We start from the raw sequence: 21984 nt of genomic DNA on the forward strand, positions 1-21984 counted from the left end.
GGGTTGTACCCAAGCAATAATTCTTTCGTCGGACTTGATGGATGTCCTGATAAGAATGCATTGTGAAAAACAAATAATCTGACCCTTTTCACTGTGACATAAAAATGGGTATTTTGAAGAAGTGACCATGTGAAAATGTAATGAAACACAACGACATTTTGATTCATACTAAGATAAGCAAAAGAGAGGGTCTGGCGAGTTGTTTAAGATCAGGACAATCCGACCCGTGCTTAACAGTTTGTTTTGTGTATATCTGTAATGGCGTCGATATATAACCTCAACGTCATTTCTGACAGTGGATCGTCGTTCATCAGTGGAGAAATACACAGTGTTTGTGCAATGACGAGCACAGTCTACCTGGTGATACAGTTATTCAGGGCAGCCCAGGCGAATGAACGTCTTATCTGCGGACGGGAGAGGGACGCACGACACACCTCACACATAGGTATATTGATGTCTGATTTACTGACTTTCGACGAGACCTGAATCCACGTTCACGTAAGTTTCCAAACGAAGGTTTCCTTGTCGTAAAGACGTGATTTGTGTTCTGACTGAGAGAAATCTGGAGATATTTGCACGCTGTTGTCAGTAACTACACTTATGACTTATGTAACTATTTCATACCAGTAACGTCGTTACACCTCACAGTCGTGGTATATTTATTTAGTGTCTCGTATTTAAGAGATACTTGGATAAACAAAAGGTAAAGTGCATGAGGTGAAATGGGGTATTAACGCTCTTGCCGTAGAAGGCGACTATGCTTGTCGTAAGAGGCGACTAACGGGATCGGGTGGTCAGTCTCGCTGACTTGGTTGATGAATGTCATCGTATCCCTATTGCGTAGATCGAGGGTCATGACATCAATCACTGGATTAAACAGCCTGTAAGTGCGAAGTTTGTTACCATTAGGATTTCTCCTGCCATGTGAAACACCCGAAACAAACTAAGTGGTCAGTTGAGAAAAGAACACGGGTTCTGATATCCCGAAACGATACATATGTTTTAAAATATATGATTGTTACATTGTTACAGAGACACACGACATCGAATTAGTTTCTTTGTACAGCTGCAGACGTGTGAGATATTGTTCCTTTATGTGGATATTCACGGATACATTCCTCGAACAAGGAAGCTGCCTAACATTATACATATAAATTTGGTAGGTTGTAATTATGATACAGTAAACTACGGTTATAACGAACACGCTTATAACGAACTAACGGATATAACGAACTAACTTTTTAGTCCCGACTATATGCTGTAGTTATGCTGTATATATGCTTAAAAATACGGTTATAACGAACTAAAATTAGTAGTCCCTTTGAGTTCGTTATAACCGTAGTTTACTGTATTTGCATTTTGTTTTCCTTCATGTGCTGTAGCATTGAACAGATTCATTCTTGTTCCACTGCGTTATGTTTGGGAAGTTCTTCGATGCGCGATAGACGGTGTTTTTTTAATAGTCTTTTCCTTTGAATGCGTGTATATATTACAGTCAATTTGTAAAATGTGATTTTCTTAGGCAATAGATAAATGTCTAAATATTTCAATTATTTTGACACAAAATCTGTCCATTTATTTAACAGATTGACTAAAAATGATTTAGACGGTCAAAAGGGCTTATAAACATCACAATAGATTAATTATGCCAGGATGTACTTTTAATCCTAACATTTTCAGTCTCTTGGTGATGATATAAAACATAAAAATGTTTGGAATTAGTTATCGTGATAATACAGATGGACAAATTTTTCAGTCAGTTTGTAAAACAACCGAATATTTAGGCGTTTAATGAATTTCCTAAGTGAAACCTTTGCACAATTTGACTCTTTTAAAAATATAAACACAAAAAAATAAGGAAGGCTCAGGTGAAATATTTACTTTGTGTTGCAAGTCAAAATAGTGTAAACGAAAATCGCACAATTACCAAGCAAATGACTTATCAAAACTTCCGTCGCCATTACCGATGCTACCCACAAAGTTACCTACATTTCCTTATTATTTCAAAAACTCTATTTCATTTTGTTGATCAGTGCGACCACACGCCCTTATACTATCAATAAAAGTCTAGATTTCTGCTATATCATCCGGGTACTCACGAGGAAAAAACAATAACAAAGGCAACAACCAGTCGCGGGGAATTGCTTTAGATCAGTGCCCCTTTAAATAAACCTCAAACGTCATATATTTACGTCAATTTGCTATGGCAGTCCCATTGTTACATTCCGTGATATATCCATGACACTTTGGTGCGTTCCATAATGTATCCCGGGCCCAAATGAATTTTGATTGTCATGGAAAGCATTCGAGACATTGTACCGTGGTTTGTTTGTTTGTTTGTTGTTTAACGCCGCATTCAGCAATATTCCAGCTATATGACGGCGGTCTGTAAAATAATCGAGTCTGGACCAGACAATCCAGTGATTGACATCATGAGCATCGATCCACACAATTGGGATCGATGACATGCATCTGGAACCAGATGAAGAAGATGTTCACACTTCTTTTGTCAACCGTGCGTGACACAGCACATGCAATCGCAGTTAGGGAATGGTGCGGCCACCATTTTGCAGAAATTCGTCGATTCGAAAACAGTGCAATACCTCTGGAATGTTGGAGAGGTTGAGGGATTACAGTGGACAAACCGGAAAGGGATCCCGGGTTTTATTTTAAAACTTGTGCGCGAAGTGTATGTAGTGGTGGTGGAATTGGGTTTAACGTCGCGTCCAAGGTTATTGCACTTATATAGCGACGTGCATGCACGTGTATGTGTGTGTGTGGCTGCTTGTACTAGTCCGGACTGATGCCGATTTATAGTGCTAGCTCACTGAGATACCATGCCGCAGTTTAACATGAATACCCCACTCAGACACAGTATACTGACTCCGAGCCGACCAGTCCTTGTTTTAGCCCCTTAATGCCGAGCGCCAGACAGGGTAACAACAAGTACAATCTTTTAACGTCTTTTTGTATGACGCGGCTCGGGATCGAACCCCGGACCTTCCGCTCTCCGGGCGGACGCTCTACCACTAGACCACGGAGGCGGTCGAAGTGTATGTAAATCCCCCGAACAAGACATGGGACAAGTGTGGATCTAATGATCAAACTCAGTTTTGTGTGTGAAAATTCTGTGAAAGAAAAGGAAATACATAATTAAAGTTGTCTTGGAATATGTGTTTTGGAGTTGTCGTGTATCGTAAGTACAATATTATCTGGATACGCCTAAAGTGGGTCAAAACATCTAGTGTATTTCATTACATATTTATCAGTTCCTTATGTGCATTGTTACGTTGATACACGTGACATAATCATATATTGTAGTCAAACTAAGAAATATTGGCACTTCAAATAAGGCCCCTTCCTAAACACTAGTTGAGAAATCGGTGTAATTTTGTAAGTTTTATAAATATAATCTGAATGCAAATGACCAAAACTAAACACATATCTGTAATTTTCCGATTGAACTGAAAGAATCGTGTCGTCAATTTCGTATTTATGTATCGTTACTGTTACATTACCGAAACTTTTTTTCTGCTGCTGTTCTGTCGTAAAAACATACAATACACTTTGACCACAAATGCATTGACCATGTGCTTTGCTATTAATAGCGCATCCGTAAATAAGCTCCGCCTACTGTGATTGATGTAGACGCCAAACACGATCGATTCGCTTTTTTATGATAACACTACAGAAGATGTATTGACTTAGATCTAGATATGGAGCCATTTGTGGTATCCAGGGTTTGTCTTTTAAGTTGATACGAAGTTTGACGGTCAATGGTGATCTTGTTCCCGTATGGTTTTCAAAAAGTTTCTCCCGACACTCGGTTGTGTTTACATTGTCAGTCATTGTTCGAAACTGAAACACCGCCACCTTGCGGGCTATTTATAGTCAGGGTGGGGCTTTAAGAATATGTACGTAAATGTCAAAGGTATTGTGAGAGTGGGAAATATGACTATGTTTCTTCCCAGTGACGGTGTAATGACGACAAATGTCTGTTAGACTTCGTCAGAGGACTTAGCGGACCAGTCCAATATCCGGATGCCTTCTCGTCGTAGATAAACGGTTACGATCTGCACGATGTGGTCCGGCATGGCATTTTGCAGTCCACATTTTCTGCCGATAATTCTAGCGAATGGACGCAAATTGTCGTCAACATATTGCTGGCCAGCTAAATGTTCATTCACTATAACCAAATCAGCTGCTACAGTAGTTAGTTAGTGAAGAAGTAAATGGTTTAATTATAAGCATTGCTATATAACTAACTGCGATAAAATGCATTGTCTGGCTGTACAATGTCAACCTTTTCCTTAGTGAGTAAGTGAGTACCTTTGGTTTAACGCAGCTTTGAACACTATATCAGATATATCATGGCGAGGTAGCTTGATGTGTGAAGAAAGCCCGACAGTTATTGTTACGGCGCTGACAAAACAAGAAAACCAATCAAGGCGACCCTGGAATTCAAACCAACCACAGCAGCTTTCTAATCAGCTGATTAGACCTCTTGTCCATCCACGTCTTAGGTTTATTTTGCTGTGGAAAATACAATTCTAAGACGTGTTTGTTTCTCATATACCAAATTATACATGCATTTCTATGACGAATCCAGGTAGGCAACACATATGTACAACAAAATCTTTCAGTGTTCATTGGTTTTATTTCAAAGAAGGGCCATCTGAAAAGGAAAGCAAAGCTTCGGTAAAACACTAACAACAATGATGTATGCACAGCTTTATAATGAAACAAGAGGAAATATTGGGTCTAGTTTGCTTTGAACGTTTTCATCTTGTTATATATCCCGTGAATATTAAAGTTAATGTTACATTGCGTTAAGTTATGTACAAGAAACGTACATTGGAAATCGAAGCAGTAAGTGATTGAGTGAGTATGGTTTTACGCCGCTTTAAGCAATATTCCAGCAATATCACGGCGGGGGACACCAGAAATGGGCTTCACACATTGTACCCATGTCGGGAATCGAACCCGAGTCTTCGGCGTGACGAGCGAACGCTTTAACCACCAAGCCTAGGCTACCCGACCGCCCCTCGAAGCAATGAGAAACAAGCTAACCTTGTCAGTTCCTTTGTTGAGGAGGTGTTGGCCTATCTTCGGCCTCCGGGACCTCCGGGACCTTCGGGACCTTCGGGACCTCCGGGACCTTCCGGACCTCCGGGGCCTTCGGGACCTCCCGGTCCTTGTCTTTCTTGTCCTCCGGGACCTCCGGGACCTTCGGGACCTCCGGGGCCTTGTCTTTCTTGTCCTCCGGGACCTTCGGGACCTCCGGGACCTCCGGGGCCTTGTCTTTTTTGTCCTCCAGGACCTCCGGGACCTTCGGGACCTCCGGGACCTTCGGGACCTCCGGGGCCTTGTCTTTCTTGTCCTCCGGGACCTTCGGGACCTTCGGGACCTCCGGGGCCTTGTCGTTTTTGTCCTCCGGGACCTCCGGGACCTTCGGGACCTCCGGGACCTCCGGGGCCTTGTCTTTCTTGTCCTCCGGGACCTTCGGGACCTTCGGGACCTCCGGGACCTCCGGGGCCTTGTCTTTTTTGTCCTCCGGGACCTCCGGGACCTTCGGGACCTCCGGGACCTTCGGGACCTCCGGGGCCTTGTCTTTCTTGTCCTCCGGGACCTTCGGGACCTTCGGGACCTCCGGGGCCTTGTCGTTTTTGTCCTCCGGGACCTCCGGGACCTTCGGGACCTCCGGGACCTCCGGGGCCTTGTCTTTCTTGTCCTCCGGGACCTTCGGGACCTCCGGGACCTCCGGGGCCTTGTCTTTCCTGTCCTCCGGGACCTCCGGGACCTCCCGGGCCTTGTCTTTCTTGTCCTCCGGGACCTTCGGGACCTCCGGGACCTCCGGGGCCTTGTCTTTCTTGTCCTCCGGGACCTCCGGGACCTTCGGGACCTCCGGGACCTTCGGGACCTCCGGGACCTTCGGGACCTCCGGGGCCTTGTCTTTCTTGTCCTCCGGGACCTCCGGGACCTTCGGGACCTCCGGGGCCTTGTCTTTCTTGTCCTCCGGGACCTCCAGGGCCTTGTCTTCCTTGTCCTCCAGGACCTCCGGGACCTTCGGGACCTCCGGGGCCTTGTCTTTCTTGTCCTCCGGGACCTCCGGGGCCTTGTCTTTCTTGTCCTCCGGGACCTCCGGGGCCTTGTCTTTCTTGTCCTCCGGGACCTCCGGGACCTTCGGGACCTCCCGGGCCTTGTCTTTCTTGTCCTCCGGGACCTTCGGGACCTCCGGGGCCTTGTCTTTCTTGTCCTCCGGGACCTCCGGGACCTTCGGGACCTCCCGGGCCTTGTCTTTCTTGTCCTCCGGGACCTCCGGGACCTTCGGGACCTCCGGGGCCTTGTCTTTCTTGTCCTCCGGGACCTCCGGGACCTTCGGGACCTCCGGGGCCTTGTCTTTCTTGTCCTCCGGGACCTCCGGGACCTTCGGGACCTCCCGGGCCTTGTCTTTCTTGTCCTCCGGGACCTCCGGGACCTTCGGGACCTCCCGGGCCTTGTCTTTCTTGTCCTCCGGGACCTTCGGGACCTCCGGGACCTCCGGGGCCTTGTCTTTCTTGTCCTCCGGGACCTCCAGGGCCTTGTCTTTCTTGTCCTCCGGGACCTCCGGGACCTTCGGGACCTCCCGGGCCTTGTCTTTCTGGATTTTCTGGACCTCCAGGGCCTTCATTTTCTTGTCCTCCGGGACCACCCTGAAGAGGATAGCACCAACATGTGGCAACACAGGAGAGCGCCAGTAGTACCAGGAAAGTCTTCATATTGAGAGTGATGCTCATGTCTCGACACAGCACAACTTTTATACACTTCCAGTCCTACACCAGATGGCCCCTCATTACATCGCAGTAATTACTACTTGGAACTGTGTTATTCTTTGCATTGTAATCGAGATAGGTTTGTTAATTAAAACGTGACTTACCGGTTGAAGATATGTATTGCTCATTGTATAGATATCCTTAACTGGACAAAGACCGAACAGGACAGATAGGACTTCGGTGATTAAAGCACCACGTTTCAATCGACGTGTAATTTTCTTATTACATAACCTAATGTGCACCTGTGACATAAGAAATTAAAAAAAATCCTTGTTGAAAATATTGTATACAACGAGACATATTCTAAATTACATTTCATGGATTTAAACAGATGGTGCTGTGAATGAATGGAGCTCGTGGGTGGCTTTTTCTGCTTATGGTCATTTAAATATTTCATTACATACACGAAATAATTACTTCTAACATTTCAAAATCAGTCCTATTCTTAAGGCAAATTCACAAAATACGACAAAATAAATGTACGTCTGCCAATGCCCAAGTGCAAATATGGCAGGGTAAGAAATTGGAAACTTGTGGTTTGTAAAGACTTACTGGAGAAGAAACAGGTTATTTTGAAGTTTGTAGAGACAACGTAGACAATTTCGGCAGTTACAGTTTGTACAAAACCCCATGAGATGCAAATTGACCCCATTCTATGATCAACAGAGTCGATCAACCTCACAGATGTATCATCAAATGATTAACATCTATAGATTGATATTATATCCAACTAAATACCACTTTATAGTGTCTCAGATCGCGGTATATAAAGAATACAAGGGGCTCAAAGTGAAACCCTTTTCCCTCTCAATCTCAACATAGTCTCTATCAGAAGTGTTTGGCTTGTGTTGGTACCGACTTGGCCCGGGCGGTCAAAATCTACTTTAAACACACAGATTTATCTTCAAATGTGTTTACATCTATAGACTAGTGTTATATCTACCTATATACCACTTTATAATGTCACGGTACATCGTATTTAAAGAAAACAAGGGGCTCAAAGTAAAGCATTTTTAATGTATTTTCTTAAGAAAATCTATGTTAGGAGTGTTGGGTCGAACTTGGCCCGGGCGGTCAAAATCTACTTTAAACAAACAGATGTATCTTCAAATGTGTTTACATCTATAGATTAGTATTAAATCTACCTATATACTACTTTACAATGTCACGGTACATCGTATTTAAAGAAAACAAGGGGCTCAAAGTGAAGCATTTTTACTGTATTTTCTTAAGAAAATGTATGTTAGAAGTGTTCGGTCTTGGACCACTCAGTATTATTGTCGTGATGGTTAAAAGACGCCGTAAATTAAAGTTCTCTTTATGTCTAGCAACTGTGTTTTACAGTCGTGATGTTTAAGATTATTAACCACCCGGGTCAAGTCGATCCGACAGGTAGAATGATACGCAGGATGCAGAAACAGAAACTAAAGTAAGTTGGGCTCTCTCAGTTTTCTGTATGCTTACACATCACCACGTCATACTGGATTTAATTATGTTTCTTATTCTAACACTGCTAATGTTTGTCAGTGGCCAGTGATAGTATGTTTATGGAATAATATTTTTCATACAAATATGGCGATATGTTATAACTTTATTTAGTATTTGTGAGGGACACGACACTATCATAGCTTACAAAGGTATTCTGGAAGCATTTAGGACAAACATGTTAACGGATGTTCAAAATAAAATAAATGGGTTTTGTTAGTTAGCCTCACCAAATGCATAAGTTATCAATGAAACGGTATGCTATTTACTACCACTAAAAGCTCAGGAAAGCTAATTATATAATTAAGGGACAATGGTTGACTGATTACGCAACACCTACGTGATTGCAATTACACAAGGGGCAATTAAGCAAGCTGAGTACAGGTGTAATTTGGAATAATTCCACACTTAACGTGCATATATAAATTAAACTAGTAAATTAAATACCCAACAGCTCAAACAACTTAACTAAGGGAGGTAAACAAATAGAGTTCATTTGGATCCCCGCCCACGTACTAAATCTTTGAAAATAAAAACGCAGATAAAGCAGCAAAATTATCCCTTAAACTCCTAGAAATAAGCTTAAACTTACCCAGCTCAAAATCAGAAATCAAAAGTGTCACTAAACAAAAAATCAACAAAAAATGGCAAAATATATACCCAAACTCAAATAGCCAAATCGGGAAAGTAATCAAAAAGCCCCTAAATAAACCAAAAATACTACACCCACCAAAAAAAATCGACAGAATAATTACCAAACTACAAACAGGCCACACCAAACTACATGTAAATAATCACCGTAAAATAGCTAATCTACACACAACAGGAAACTGCCCACATTGCAAACAACAAGAAACACCAGAACACGTACTCATTCACTGCACACACTACCAAACACACCGAACAACACTACAGACCACCCTAAATCTTAAAACCGCACTTACACTAGAATCAATCCTAAATCCAAAAAATTCAAAGCCTTAGGCATATACCTAATTATAACAGGACTAATTAGTCGCATTTAAACCCCAAATAAAATATTAAAACCAAAACTAGCTTATCTAACAACCGCCCAACACACACAGCTCCCTTGGTTCGTCCTCCACCACTCTTGGCATTCATTCCAAATCTCAAAATTTCAAAATTACTATATAAGCAGCCCCTAAAGCCCTCTCCTGGGTTGCACAAACTCCCTTTTCACCTTTTCGGAAACACATTACATGGCCTGGCCGGGCCCGTCAGCGACATACGCTTGCAGTCGGAAAACGCACGTGAAATCTCCAAAATAAGTAAGAAAATGCATATACGGACGCTGTAAGAAGGATCGATGAGACACAAGACACAAGTTAAGCAAAATCGTTTCTCCAGTATAATTCAGTGTAATCGAATAATCAAATTAGCGTATTGTGAGACGATGCTTGAACTGTGAAACCAAACATTAATGTTATCAACTCAAGTTTTGGTGCAGGAAGGTGTTTTTCTTGCAAAAAAAGATGTACATGTGCATATGTTAAGGTGCGAAAACCTGGTACCTAAGTGGTACCTCAGATGTAAGTACATATACTATTTGAGTAACGGTTCACGATTGATCTAATGTTCAACATTGAGATGTGTTCACATGTGTTAACCAGTAGTACGTTATAAATAATTCTCAATTGGAAATATTATGCGTTTGTTCTATGAGTACATGTGAATCAGTTTTGTAAATGCATTCTCAACCAGCTTCGGTATATTCATAATTACAGTTTAGTTATCTTCTGAGATTATAATTTGCATTCGGCAAAGAAACCGCAAGGTTGTGTTTCCGACAGACAAGTGTCTACACCTGATGTTGGAACAAATATTGCGTAAAATGGGAAAACATAATTGAGAAAGTTAAAAACACATGTTTAAAATTCACATTACAATAAATATGAATATGAATGCTGCGTTTTCTGAATCAACATAAAAAAGGAACATATAATTATGTGAGTCTTGAAAGAGTGTTTTTTACATTTCTTACGAATTCAAAACAGGTTTGACTAAAGATCATTGCTTAACTTCATGCTACAACTTCAACAAACTTTATCTGTTGTTGGAATAAACAGTTTAAGTTACAATTTATTCAGCAACATAGCTGCAAAACTTACACTACAATGAGATCAAACAAGGTATACAAGCTTATATTAATCTCGGAATGGGGAAGTCAAAAGCATTTACTCACTTATTTTGTGATTATAAATATAGTAATACTAATAACGGGAAGTGGAATGGCATGTAGTAAATACATCGTACTAACAGTGTCACAATTAGTAGCCAACAACTTATATGTTTCGTCCCCGTCTACGAAACCTGTCAGTATCTAATCATTTGGAATAATGACGCTTTCCCGCGTTTCTTTCAATTAAAAAGGACTAATTTCATACGAGGGGGTCTGTGATCTTAAAACAGAATTAGTATGTTTACGTAGACACAAACACACGTGGTGTGGTCTGGTCTGGTCAGTAACTGACAACCTTCTGATGACAAATGTCAATACACCGGGTCAGTAAACTGACCACTACAATGATCGAACGATGTGTGACGTCTACTATTCATCTAACAGTTGAAACATTTGTACATCAACGCATTCGTTTTCTCTTTGTTTGAGAGGCATTACTTAGAAGTTGACGGAATACAAGGTAGACACAATGTTATGGATAATGTGTCTACCTTATCACAAGTTATTTTCTTGTACAAAAGAATAGGATTTCGATGAAAAGGTTACAGTTAAAATGACAAATACAACGTTTATATCTATAAGGTTATGGTGAATTTTTGCTAAGGCGAAACAACCACTTCTTTGAGAGTGGATGTTGAGATGTAAATACCGAAACTGTTTTTCTGCTGCTGTTCTGTCGTAAAAACATACAATACACTTTGACCACAAATGCATTGACCATGTGCTTGGCTATTAATAGCGCAACCGTAAATAAGCTCCGCCTACTGTGATTGATGTAGACGCCAAACACGATCGATTCGCTTTTTTATGATAACACTACAGAAGATGTATTGACTTAGATCTAGATATGGAGCCATTTGTGGTATCCAGGGTTTGTCTTTTAAGTTGATACGAAGTTTGACAGTCAATGGTGATCTTGTTCCCGTATGGTTTTCAAAAAGTTTCTCCCGACACTCGGTTGTGTTTAAGAATATGTACGTAAATGTCAAAGGTATTGTGAGAGTGGGAAATATGACTATGTTTCTTCCCAGTGACGGTGTAATGACGACAAATGTCTGTTAGACTTCGTCAGAGGACTTAGCGGACCAGTCCAATATCCGGATGCCTTCTCGTCGTAGATAAACGGTTACGATCTGCACGATGTGGTCCGGCATGGCATTTTGCAGTCCACATTTTCTGCCGATAATTCTAGCGAATGGACGCAAATTGTCGTCAACATATTGCTGGCCAGCTAAATGTTCATTCACTATAACCAAATCAGCTGTTACAGAAGTTAGTTAGTGAAAAGTAAATGGTTTTATTATAAGCATTGCTATATAACTAACTGCGATAAAATGCATTGTCTGGCTGTACAATGTCAACCTATTCCTTAGTGAGTAAGTGAGTACCTTTGGTTTAACGCAGCTTTGAACATTATATCAGATATATCATGGCGAGGTAGCTTGATGTGTGAAGAAAGCCCGACAGTTATTGTTACGGCGCTGACAAAACAAGAAAACCAATCAAGGCGACCCTGGAATTCAAACCAACCACAGCAGCTTTCTAATCAGCTGATTAGACCTCTTGTCCATCCACGTCTTAGGTTTATTTTGCTGTGGAAAATACAATTCTAAGACGTGTTTGTTTCTCATATACCAAATTATACATGCATTTCCATGACGAATCCAGGTAGGCAACACATATGTACAACAAAATCTTTCAGTGTTCATTGGTTTTATTTCAAAGAAGTGCCATCTGAAAAGGAAAGCAAAGCTTCGGTAAAACACTAACAACAATGATGTATGCACAGCTTTATAATGAAACAAGAGGAAATATTGGGTCTAGTTTGCTTTGAACGTTTTCATCTTGTTATATATCCCGTGAATATTAAAGTTAATGTTACATTGCGTTAAGTTATGTACAAGAAACGTACATTGGAAATCGAAGCAGTAAGTGATTGAGTGAGTATGGTTTTACGCCGCTTTAAGCAATATTCCAGCAATATCACGGCGGGGGACACCAGAAATGGGCTTCACACATTGTACCCATGTCGGGAATCGAACCCGAGTCTTCGGCGTGACGAGCGAACGCTTTAACCACCAAGCCTAGGCTACCCGACCGCCCCTCGAAGCAATGAGAAACAAGCTAACCTTGTCAGTTCCTTTGTTGAGGAGGTGTTGGCCTATCTTCGGCCTCCGGGACCTCCGGGACCTTCGGGACCTTCGGGACCTCCGGGACCTTCCGGACCTCCGGGGCCTTCGGGACCTCCGGGGCCTTGTCTTTTTTGTCCTCCGGGACCTCCGGGACCTTCGGGACCTCCGGGGCCTTGTCTTTTTTGTCCTCCGGGACCTCCGGGACCTTCGGGACCTCCGGGACCTCCGGGGCCTTGTCTTTCTTGTCCTCCGGGACCTTCGGGACCTCCGGGACCTCCGGGGCCTTGTCTTTCCTGTCCTCCGGGACCTCCGGGGCCTTCGGGACCTCCCGGGCCTTGTCTTTCTTGTCCTCCGGGACCTTCGGGACCTCCGGGGCCTTGTCTTTCTTGTCCTCCGGGACCTTCGGGACCTCCGGGACCTCCGGGGCCTTGTCTTTCTTGTCCTCCGGGACCTCCGGGACCTTCGGGACCTCCGGGACCTTCGGGACCTCAGGGACCTTCGGGACCTCCCGGGCCTTGTCTTACTTGTCCTCCGGGACCTTCGGGACCTCCGGGGCCTTGTCTTTCTTGTGCTCCGGGACCTCCGGGACCTTCGGGACCTCCGGGGCCTTGTCTTTCTTGTCCTCCGGGACCTCCAGGGCCTTGTCTTCCTTGTCCTCCGGGACCTCCGGGACCTTCGGGACCTCCGGGGCCTTGTCTTTCTTGTCGTCCGGGACCTCCGGGGCCTTGTCTTTCTTGTCCTCCGGGACCTCCGGGGCCTTGTCTTTCTTGTCCTCCGGGACCTCCGGGGCCTTCGGGACCTCCCGGGCCTTGTCTTCCTTGTCCTTCGGGACCTCCGGGACCTCCGGGGCCTTGTCTTTCTTGTCCTCCGGGACCTCCGGGACCTTCGGGACCTCCCGGGCCTTGTCTTTCTTGTCCTCCGGGACCTCCGGGACCTTCGGGATCTCCGGGGCCTTGTCTTTCTTGTCCTCCGGGACCTCCGGGACCTTCGGGACCTCCGGGGCCTTGTCTTTCTTGTCCTCCGGGACCTCCGGGACCTTCGGGACCTCCCGGGCCTTGTCTTTCTTGTCCTCCGGGACCTCCGGGGCCTTGTCTTTCTTGTCCTCCGGGACCTCCGGGACCTTCGGGACCTCCAGGGCCTTGTCTTTCTTGTCCTCCGGGACCTTCGGGACCTCCGGGACCTCCGGGGCCTTGTCTTTCTTGTCCTCCGGGACCTCCAGGGCCTTGTCTTTCTTGTCCTCCGGGACCTCCGGGACCTTCGGGACCTCCCGGGCCTTGTCTTTCTGGATTTTCTGGACCTCCAGGGCCTTCATTTTCTTGTCCTCCGGGACCATCCTGAAGAGGATAGCACCAACATGTGGCAACACAGGAGAGCGCCAGTAGTACCAGGAAAGTCTTCATATTGAGAGTGATGCTCACGTCTCGACACAGAACAACTTTTATACACTTCCAGTCCTACACCAGATGGCCCCTCATTACATCGCAGTAATTACTACTTGGAACTGTGTTATTCTTTGCATTGTAATCGAGATAGGTTTGTTAATTAAAACGTGACTTACCGGTTGAAGATATGTATTGCTCATTGTATAGATATCCTTAACTGGACAAAGACCGAACAGGACAGATAGGACTTCGGTGATTAAAGCACCACGTTTCAATCGACGTGTAATTTTCTTATTACATAACCTAATGTGCACCTGTGACATAAGAAATTAAAAAAAATCCTTGTTGAAAATATTGTATACAACGAGACATATTCTAAATTACATTTCATGGATTTAAACAGATGGTGCTGTGAATGAATGGAGCTCATGGGTGGCTTTTTCTGCTTATGGTCATTTAAATATTTCATTACATACACGAAATAATTACTTCTAACATTTCAAAATCAGTCCTATCCTTAAGGCAAATTCACAAAATACGACAAAATAAATGTACGTCTGCCAATGCCCAAGTGCAAATATGGCAGGGTAAGAAATTGGAAACTTGTGGTTTGTAAAGACTTACTGGAGAAGAAACAGGTTATTTTGAAGTTTGTAGAGACAACGTAGACAATTTCGGCAGTTACAGTTTGTACAAAACCCCATGAGATGCAAATTGACCCCATTCTATGATCAACAGAGTCGATCAACCTCACAGATGTATCATCAAATGATTAACATCTATAGATTGATATTATATCCAACTAAATACCACTTTATAGTGTCTCAGATCGCGGTATATAAAGAATACAAGGGGCTCAAAGTGAAACCCTTTTCCCTCTCAATCTCAACATAGTCTCTATCAGAAGTGTTTGGCTTGTGTTGGTACCGACTTGGCCCGGGCGGTCAAAATCTACTTTAAACACACAGATTTATCTTCAAATGTGTTTACATCTATAGACTAGTGTTATATCTACCTATATACCACTTTATAATGTCACGGTACATCGTATTTAAAGAAAACAAGGGGCTCAAAGTAAAGCATTTTTAATGTATTTTCTTAAGAAAATCTATGTTAGGAGTGTTGGGTCGAACTTGGCCCGGGCGGTCAAAATCTACTTTAAACAAACAGATGTATCTTCAAATGTGTTTACATCTATAGATTAGTATTAAATCTACCTATATACCACTTTACAATGTCACGGTACATCGTATTTAAAGAAAACAAGGGGCTCAAAGTGAAGCATTTTTACTGTATTTTCTTAAGAAAATGTATGTTAGAAGTGTTCGGTCTTGGACCACTCAGTATTATTGTCGTGATGGTTAAAAGACGCCGTAAATTAAAGTTCTCTTTATGTCTAGCAACTGTGTTTTACAGTCGTGATGTTTAAGATTATTAACCACCCGGGTCAAGTCGATCCGACAGGTAGAATGATACGCAGGATGCAGAAACAGAAACTAAAGTAAGTTGGGCTCTCTCAGTTTTCTGTATGCTTACACATCACCACGTCATACTGGATTTAATTATGTTTCTTATTCTAACACTGCTAATGTTTGTCAGTGGCCAGTGATAGTATGTTTATGGAATAATATTTTTCATACAAATATGGCGATATGTTATAACTTTATTTAGTATTTGTGAGGGACACGACACTATCATAGCTCACAAAGGTATTCTGGAAGCATTTAGGACAAACATGTTAACGGATGTTCAAAATAAAATAAATGGGTTTTGTTAGTTAGCCTCACCAAATGCATAAGTTATCAATGAAACGGTATGCTATTTACTACCACTAAAAGCTCAGGAAAGCTAATTATATAATTAAGGGACAATGGTTGACTGATTACGCAACACCTACGTGATTGCAATTACACAAGGGGCAATTAAGCAAGCTGAATACAGGTGTAATTTGGAATAATTCCACACTTAACGTGCATATATAAATTATACTAGTAAATTAAATACCCAACAGCTCAAACAACTTAACTAAGGGAGGTAAACAAATAGAGTTTATTTGGATCCCCGCCCACGTACTAAATCTTTGGAAATAAAAACGCAGATAAAGCAGCAAAATTATCCCTTAAACTCCTAGAAATAAGCTTAAACTTACCCAGCTCAAAATCAGAAATCAAAAGTGTCACTAAACAAAAAATCAACAAAAAATGGCAAAATATATACCCAAACTCAAATAGCCAAATCGGGAAAGTAATCAAAAAGCCCCTAAATAAACCAAAAATACTACACCCATCCAAAAAAAATCGACAGAATAATTACCAAACTACAAACAGGCCACACCAAACTACATGTAAATAATCACCGTAAAATAGCTAATCTACACACAACAGGAAACTGCCCACATTGCAAACAACAAGAAACACCAGAACACGTACTCATTCACTGCACACACTACCAAACACACCGAACAACACTACAGACCACCCTAAATCTTAAAACCGCACTTACACTAGAATCAATCCTAAATCCAAAAAATTCAAAGCCTTAGGCATATACCTAATTATAACAGGACTAATTAGTCGCATTTAAACCCCAAATAAAATATTAAAACCAAAACTAGCTTATCTAACAACCGCCCAACACACACAGCTCCCTTGGTTCGTCCTCCACCACTCTTGGCATTCATTCCAAATCTCAAAATTTCAAAATTACTATATAAGCAGCCCCGAAAGCCCTCTCCTGGGTTGCACAAACTCCCTTTTCACCTTTTCGGAAACACATTACATGGCCTGGCCGGGCCCGTCAGCGACATACGCTTGCAGTCGGAAAACGCACGTGAAATCTCCAAAATAAGTAAGAAAATGCATATACGGACGCTGTAAGAAGGATCGATGAGACACAAGACACAAGTTAAGCAAAATCGTTTCTCCAGTATAATTCAGTGTAATCGAATAATCAAATTAGCGTATTGTGAGACGATGCTTGAACTGTGAAACCAAACATTAATGTTATCAACTCAAGTTTTGGTGCAGGAAGGTGTTTTTCTTGCAAAAAAAGATGTACATGTGCATATGTTAAGGTGCGAAAACCTGGTACCTAAGTGGTACCTCAGATGTAAGTACATATACTATTTGAGTAACGGTTCACGATTGATCTAATGTTCAACATTGAGATGTGTTCACATGTGTTAACCAGTAGTACGTTATAAATAATTCTCAATTGGAAATATTATGCGTTTGTTCTATGAGTACATGTGAATCAGTTTTGTAAATGCATTCTCAACCAGCTTCGGTATATTCATAATTACAGTTTAGTTATCTTCTGAGATTATAATTTGCGTTCGGCAAAGAAACCGCAAGGTTGTGTTTCCGACAGACAAGTGTCTACACCTGATGTTGGAACAAATATTGCGTAAAATGGGAAAACATAATTGAGAAAGTTAAAAACACATGTTTAAAATTCCCATTACAATAAATATGAATATGAATGCTGCGTTTTCTGAATCAACATAAAAAAGGAACATATAATTATGTGAGTCTTGAAAGAGTGTTTTTTACATTTCTTACGAATTCAAAACAGGTTTGACTAAAGATCATTGCTTAACTTCATGCTACAACTTCAACAAACTTTATCTGTTGTTGGAATAAACAGTTTAAGTTACAATTTATTCAGCAACATAGCTGCAAAACTTACACTACAATGAGATCAAACAAGGTATACAAGCTTATATTAATCTCGGAATGGGGAAGTCAAAAGCATTTACTCACTTATTTTGTGATTATAAATATAGTAATACTAATAACGGGAAGTGGAATGGCATGTAGTAAATACATCGTACTAACAGTGTCACAATTAGTAGCCAACAACTTATATGTTTCGTCCCCGTCTACGAAACCTGTCAGTATCTAATCATTTGGAATAATGACGCTTTCCCGCGTTTCTTTCAATTAAAAAGGACTAATTTCATACGAGGGGGTCTGTGATCTTAAAACAGAATTAGTATGTTTACGTAGACACAAACACACGTGGTGTGGTCTGGTCTGGTCAGTAACTGACAACCTTCTGATGACAAATGTCAATACACCGGGTCAGTAAACTGACCACTACAATGATCGAACGATGTGTGACGTCTACTATTCATCTAACAGTTGAAACATTTGTACATCAACGCATTCGTTTTCTCTTTGTTTGAGAGGCATTACTTAGAAGTTGACGGAATACAAGGTAGACACAATGTTATGGATAATGTGTCTACCTTATCACAAGTTATTTTCTTGTACAAAAGAATAGGATTTCGATGAAAAGGTTACAGTTAAAATGACAAATACAACGTTTATATCTATAAGGTTATGGTGAATTTTTGCTAAGGCGAAACAACCACTTCTTTGAGAGTGGATGTTGAGATGTAAATACCGAAACTGTTTTTCTGCTGCTGTTCTGTCGTAAAAACATACAATACACTTTGACCACAAATGCATTGACCATGTGCTTGGCTATTAATAGCGCAACCGTAAATAAGCTCCGCCTACTGTGATTGATGTAGACGCCAAACACGATCGATTCGCTTTTTTATGATAACACTACAGAAGATGTATTGACTTAGATCTAGATATGGAGCCATTTGTGGTATCCAGGGTTTGTCTTTTAAGTTGATACGAAGTTTGACGGTCAATGGTGATCTTGTTCCCGTATGGTTTTCAAAAAGTTTCTCCCGACACTCGGTTGTGTTTAAGAATATGTACGTAAATGTCAAAGGTATTGTGAGAGTGGGAAATATGACTATGTTTCTTCCCAGTGACGGTGTAATGACGACAAATGTCTGTTAGACTTCGTCAGAGGACTTAGCGGACCAGTCCAATATCCGGATGCCTTCTCGTCGTAGATAAACGGTTACGATCTGCACGATGTGGTCCGGCATGGCATTTTGCAGTCCACATTTTCTGCCGATAATTCTAGCGAATGGACGCAAATTGTCGTCAACATATTGCTGGCCAGCTAAATGTTCATTCACTATAACCAAATCAGCTGTTACAGAAGTTAGTTAGTGAAAAGTAAATGGTTTTATTATAAGCATTGCTATATAACTAACTGCGATAAAATGCATTGTCTGGCTGTATAATGTCAACCTATTCCTTAGTGAGTAAGTGAGTACCTTTGGTTTAACGCAGCTTTGAACACTATATCAGATATATCATGGCGAGGTAGCTTGATGTGCGAAGAAAGCCCGACAGTTATTGTTACGGCGCTGACAAAACAAGAAAACCAATCAAGGCGACCCTGGAATTCAAACCAACCACAGCAGCTTTCTAATCAGCTGATTAGACCTCTTGTCCATCCACGTCTTAGGTTTATTTTGCTGTGGAAAATACAATTCTAAGACGTGTTTGTTTCTCATATACCAAATTATACATGCATTTCCATGACGAATCCAGGTAGGCAACACATATGTACAACAAAATCTTTCAGTGTTCATTGGTTTTATTTCAAAGAAGTGCCATCTGAAAAGGAAAGCAAAGCTTCGGTAAAACACTAACAACAATGATGTATGCACAGCTTTATAATGAAACAAGAGGAAATATTGGGTCTAGTTTGCTTTGAACGTTTTCATCTTGTTATATATCCCGTGAATATTAAAGTTAATGTTACATTGCGTTAAGTTATGTACAAGAAACGTACATTGGAAATCGAAGCAGTAAGTGATTGAGTGAGTATGGTTTTACGCCGCTTTAAGCAATATTCCAGCAATATCACGGCGGGGGACACCAGAAATGGGCTTCACACATTGTACCCATGTCGGGAATCGAACCCGAGTCTTCGGCGTGACGAGCGAACGCTTTAACCACCAAGCCTAGGCTACCCGACCGCCCCTCGAAGCAATGAGAAACAAGCTAACCTTGTCAGTTCCTTTGTTGAGGAGGTGTTGGCCTATCTTCGGCCTCCGGGACCTCCGGGACCTTCGGGACCTTCGGGACCTCCGGGACCTTCCGGACCTCCGGGGCCTTCGGGACCTCCGGGGCCTTGTCTTTTTTGTCCTCCGGGACCTCCGGGACCTTCGGGACCTCCGGGACCTTCGGGACCTCCGGGGCCTTGTCTTTTTTGTCCTCCGGGACCTCCGGGACCTTCGGGACCTCCGGGACCTCCGGGGCCTTGTCTTTTTTGTCCTCCAGGACCTCCGGGACCTTCGGGACCTCCGGGACCTCCGGGGCCTTGTCTTTCCTGTCCTCCGGGACCTCCGGGGCCTTCGGGACCTCCCGGGCCTTGTCTTTCTTGTCCTTCGGGACCTCCGGGACCTTCGGGACCTCCGGGGCCTTGTCTTTCTTGTCCTCCGGGACCTTCGGGACCTCCGGGGCCTTGTCTTTCTTGTCCTCCGGGACCTCCGGGACCTTCGGGACCTCCGGGGCCTTGTCTTTCTTGTGCTCCGGGACCTCCGGGACCTTCGGGACCTCCGGGGCCTTGTCTTTCTTGTCCTCCGGGACCTCCGGGACCTTCGGGACCTCCGGGACCTTCGGGACCTCCGGGGCCTTGTCTTTCTTGTCCTCCGGGACCTCCAGGGCCTTGTCTTCCTTGTCCTCCGGGACCTCCGGGACCTTCGGGGCCTTGTCTTTCTTGTCCTCCGGGACCTCCGGGACCTCCGGGACCTTCGGGACCTCCCGGGCCTTGTCTTTCTTGTCCTCCGGGACCTCCGGGGCCTTCGGGACCTCCCGGGCCTTGTCTTTCTTGTCCTTCGGGACCTCCGGGACCTCCGGGGCCTTGTCTTTCTTGTCCTCCGGGACCTCCGGGACCTTCGGGACCTCCGGGGCCTTGTCTTTCTTGTCCTCCGGGACCTCCGGGACCTTCGGGACCTCCCGGGCCTTGTCTTTCTTGTCCTCCGGGACCTCCGGGACCTTCGGGACCTCCCGGGCCTTGTCTTTCTTGTCCTCAGGGACCTCCGGGGCCTTGTCTTTCTTGTCCTCCGGGACCTTCGGGACCTCCGGGACCTCCGGGGCCTTGTCTTTCTTGTCCTCCGGGACCTCCAGGGCCTTGTCTTTCTTGTCCTCCGGGACCTCCAGGGCCTTGTCTTTTTTGTCCTCCGGGACCTTCGGGACCTCCGGGACCTCCCGGGCCTTGTCTTTCTTGTCCTCCGGGGCCTTCGGGACCTCCGGGACCTCCCGGGCCTTGTCTTTCTGGATTTTCTGGACCTCCAGGGCCTTCATTTTCTTGTCCTCCGGGACCATCCTGAAGAGGATAGCACCAACATGTGGCAACACAGGAGAGCGCCAGTAGTACCAGGAAAGTCTTCATATTGAGAGTGATGCTCATGTCTCGACACAGCACAACTTTTATACACTTCCAGTCCTACACCAGATGGCCCCTCATTACATCGCAGTAATTACTACTTGGAACTGTGTTATTCTTTGCATTGTAATCGAGATAGGTTTGTTAATTAAAACGTGACTTACCGGTTGAAGATATGTATTGCTCATTGTATAGATATCCTTAACTGGACAAAGACCGAACAGGACAGATAGGACTTCGGTGATTAAAGCACCACGTTTCAATCGACGTGTAATTTTCTTATTACATAACCTAATGTGCACCTGTGACATAAGAAATTAAAAAAAATCCTTGTTGAAAATATTGTATACAACGAGACATATTCTAAATTACATTTCATGGATTTAAACAGATGGTGCTGTGAATGAATGGAGCTCGTGGGTGGCTTTTTCTGCTTATGGTCATTTAAATATTTCATTACATACACGAAATAATTACTTCTAACATTTCAAAATCAGTCCTATTCTTAAGGCAAATTCACAAAATACGACAAAATAAATGTACGTCTGCCAATGCCCAAGTGCAAATATGGCAGGGTAAGAAATTGGAAACTTGTGGTTTGTAAAGACTTACTGGAGAAGAAACAGGTTATTTTGAAGTTTGTAGAGACAACGTAGACAATTTCGGCAGTTACAGTTTGTACAAAACCCCATCAGATGCTAATT

General features: G+C 43.1%; 2 protein-coding genes across 51 annotated transcripts in view; one reads left to right on the forward strand and one right to left on the reverse strand.

Annotated features, from left to right (window-relative positions):
- Positions 1 to 292: 292 nt before the first annotated feature.
- The window catches only part of LOC124148691 (sodium/nucleoside cotransporter 1-like), a 42722-nt gene continuing 21030 nt past the window's right edge, over positions 293 to 21984 (forward strand). The window contains exon 1 of the mRNA XM_048387212.1: positions 293 to 498. The gene's annotated coding sequence lies outside the window, so the exon portion shown is untranslated. The remainder of the gene's footprint in view (positions 499 to 21984) is intronic.
- LOC124148677 (protein PELPK1-like) lies at positions 4638 to 21311 on the reverse strand. 50 transcript variants are annotated; one of them, XM_048387239.1, is made up of 13 exons: positions 21100 to 21311; positions 20014 to 20064; positions 13810 to 13875; positions 13378 to 13503; positions 13048 to 13098; positions 12733 to 12774; positions 6530 to 6604; positions 5972 to 6046; positions 5597 to 5647; positions 5468 to 5527; positions 5339 to 5389; positions 5071 to 5269; positions 4638 to 4675 (listed from the first exon to the last, which is right to left on the reverse strand). In XM_048387239.1, the coding sequence occupies exons 1-12, from the start codon at positions 21217 to 21219 to the stop codon at positions 5075 to 5077; spliced, it is 963 nt and encodes a 320-aa protein (XP_048243196.1). In that variant the 5' UTR covers positions 21220 to 21311; the 3' UTR covers positions 4638 to 4675; positions 5071 to 5074. The 50 variants fall into 50 exon arrangements, with proteins under 50 accessions (XP_048243196.1, XP_048243194.1, XP_048243195.1 ...); XM_048387237.1 differs by having other exon boundaries at positions 5339 to 5398; XM_048387238.1 differs by having other exon boundaries at positions 5357 to 5398; positions 5459 to 5527.

The sequence above is a fragment of the Haliotis rufescens genome, unplaced genomic scaffold (genome assembly GCF_023055435.1).
Source record: "Haliotis rufescens isolate VD_foot unplaced genomic scaffold, xgHalRufe1.0.p SCAF_69, whole genome shotgun sequence".
Lineage (NCBI taxonomy): Eukaryota > Metazoa > Mollusca > Gastropoda > Lepetellida > Haliotidae > Haliotis > Haliotis rufescens.

What these genes read in the sequence shown, in the direction of transcription:
- LOC124148677 (XM_048387214.1), bottom strand. Translation starts at nt 21,219, where the DNA reads ATGGTCCCGGAGGACAAGAAAATGAAGGCCCTGGAGGTCCAGAAAATC. An exon ending in AGAAAGACAAGGCCCGGGAG is followed by an intron (nt 20,065 to 21,099) that starts GTCCCGGAGGTC and finishes AAGGTCCCGGAG; the next exon opens with GTCCCGAAGGTCCCGGAGGT. An exon ending in AGAAAGACAAGGCCCCGGAG is followed by an intron (nt 13,504 to 13,809) that starts GTCCCGGAGGTC and finishes AAGGTCCCGGAG; the next exon opens with GTCCCGGAGGACAAGAAAGA.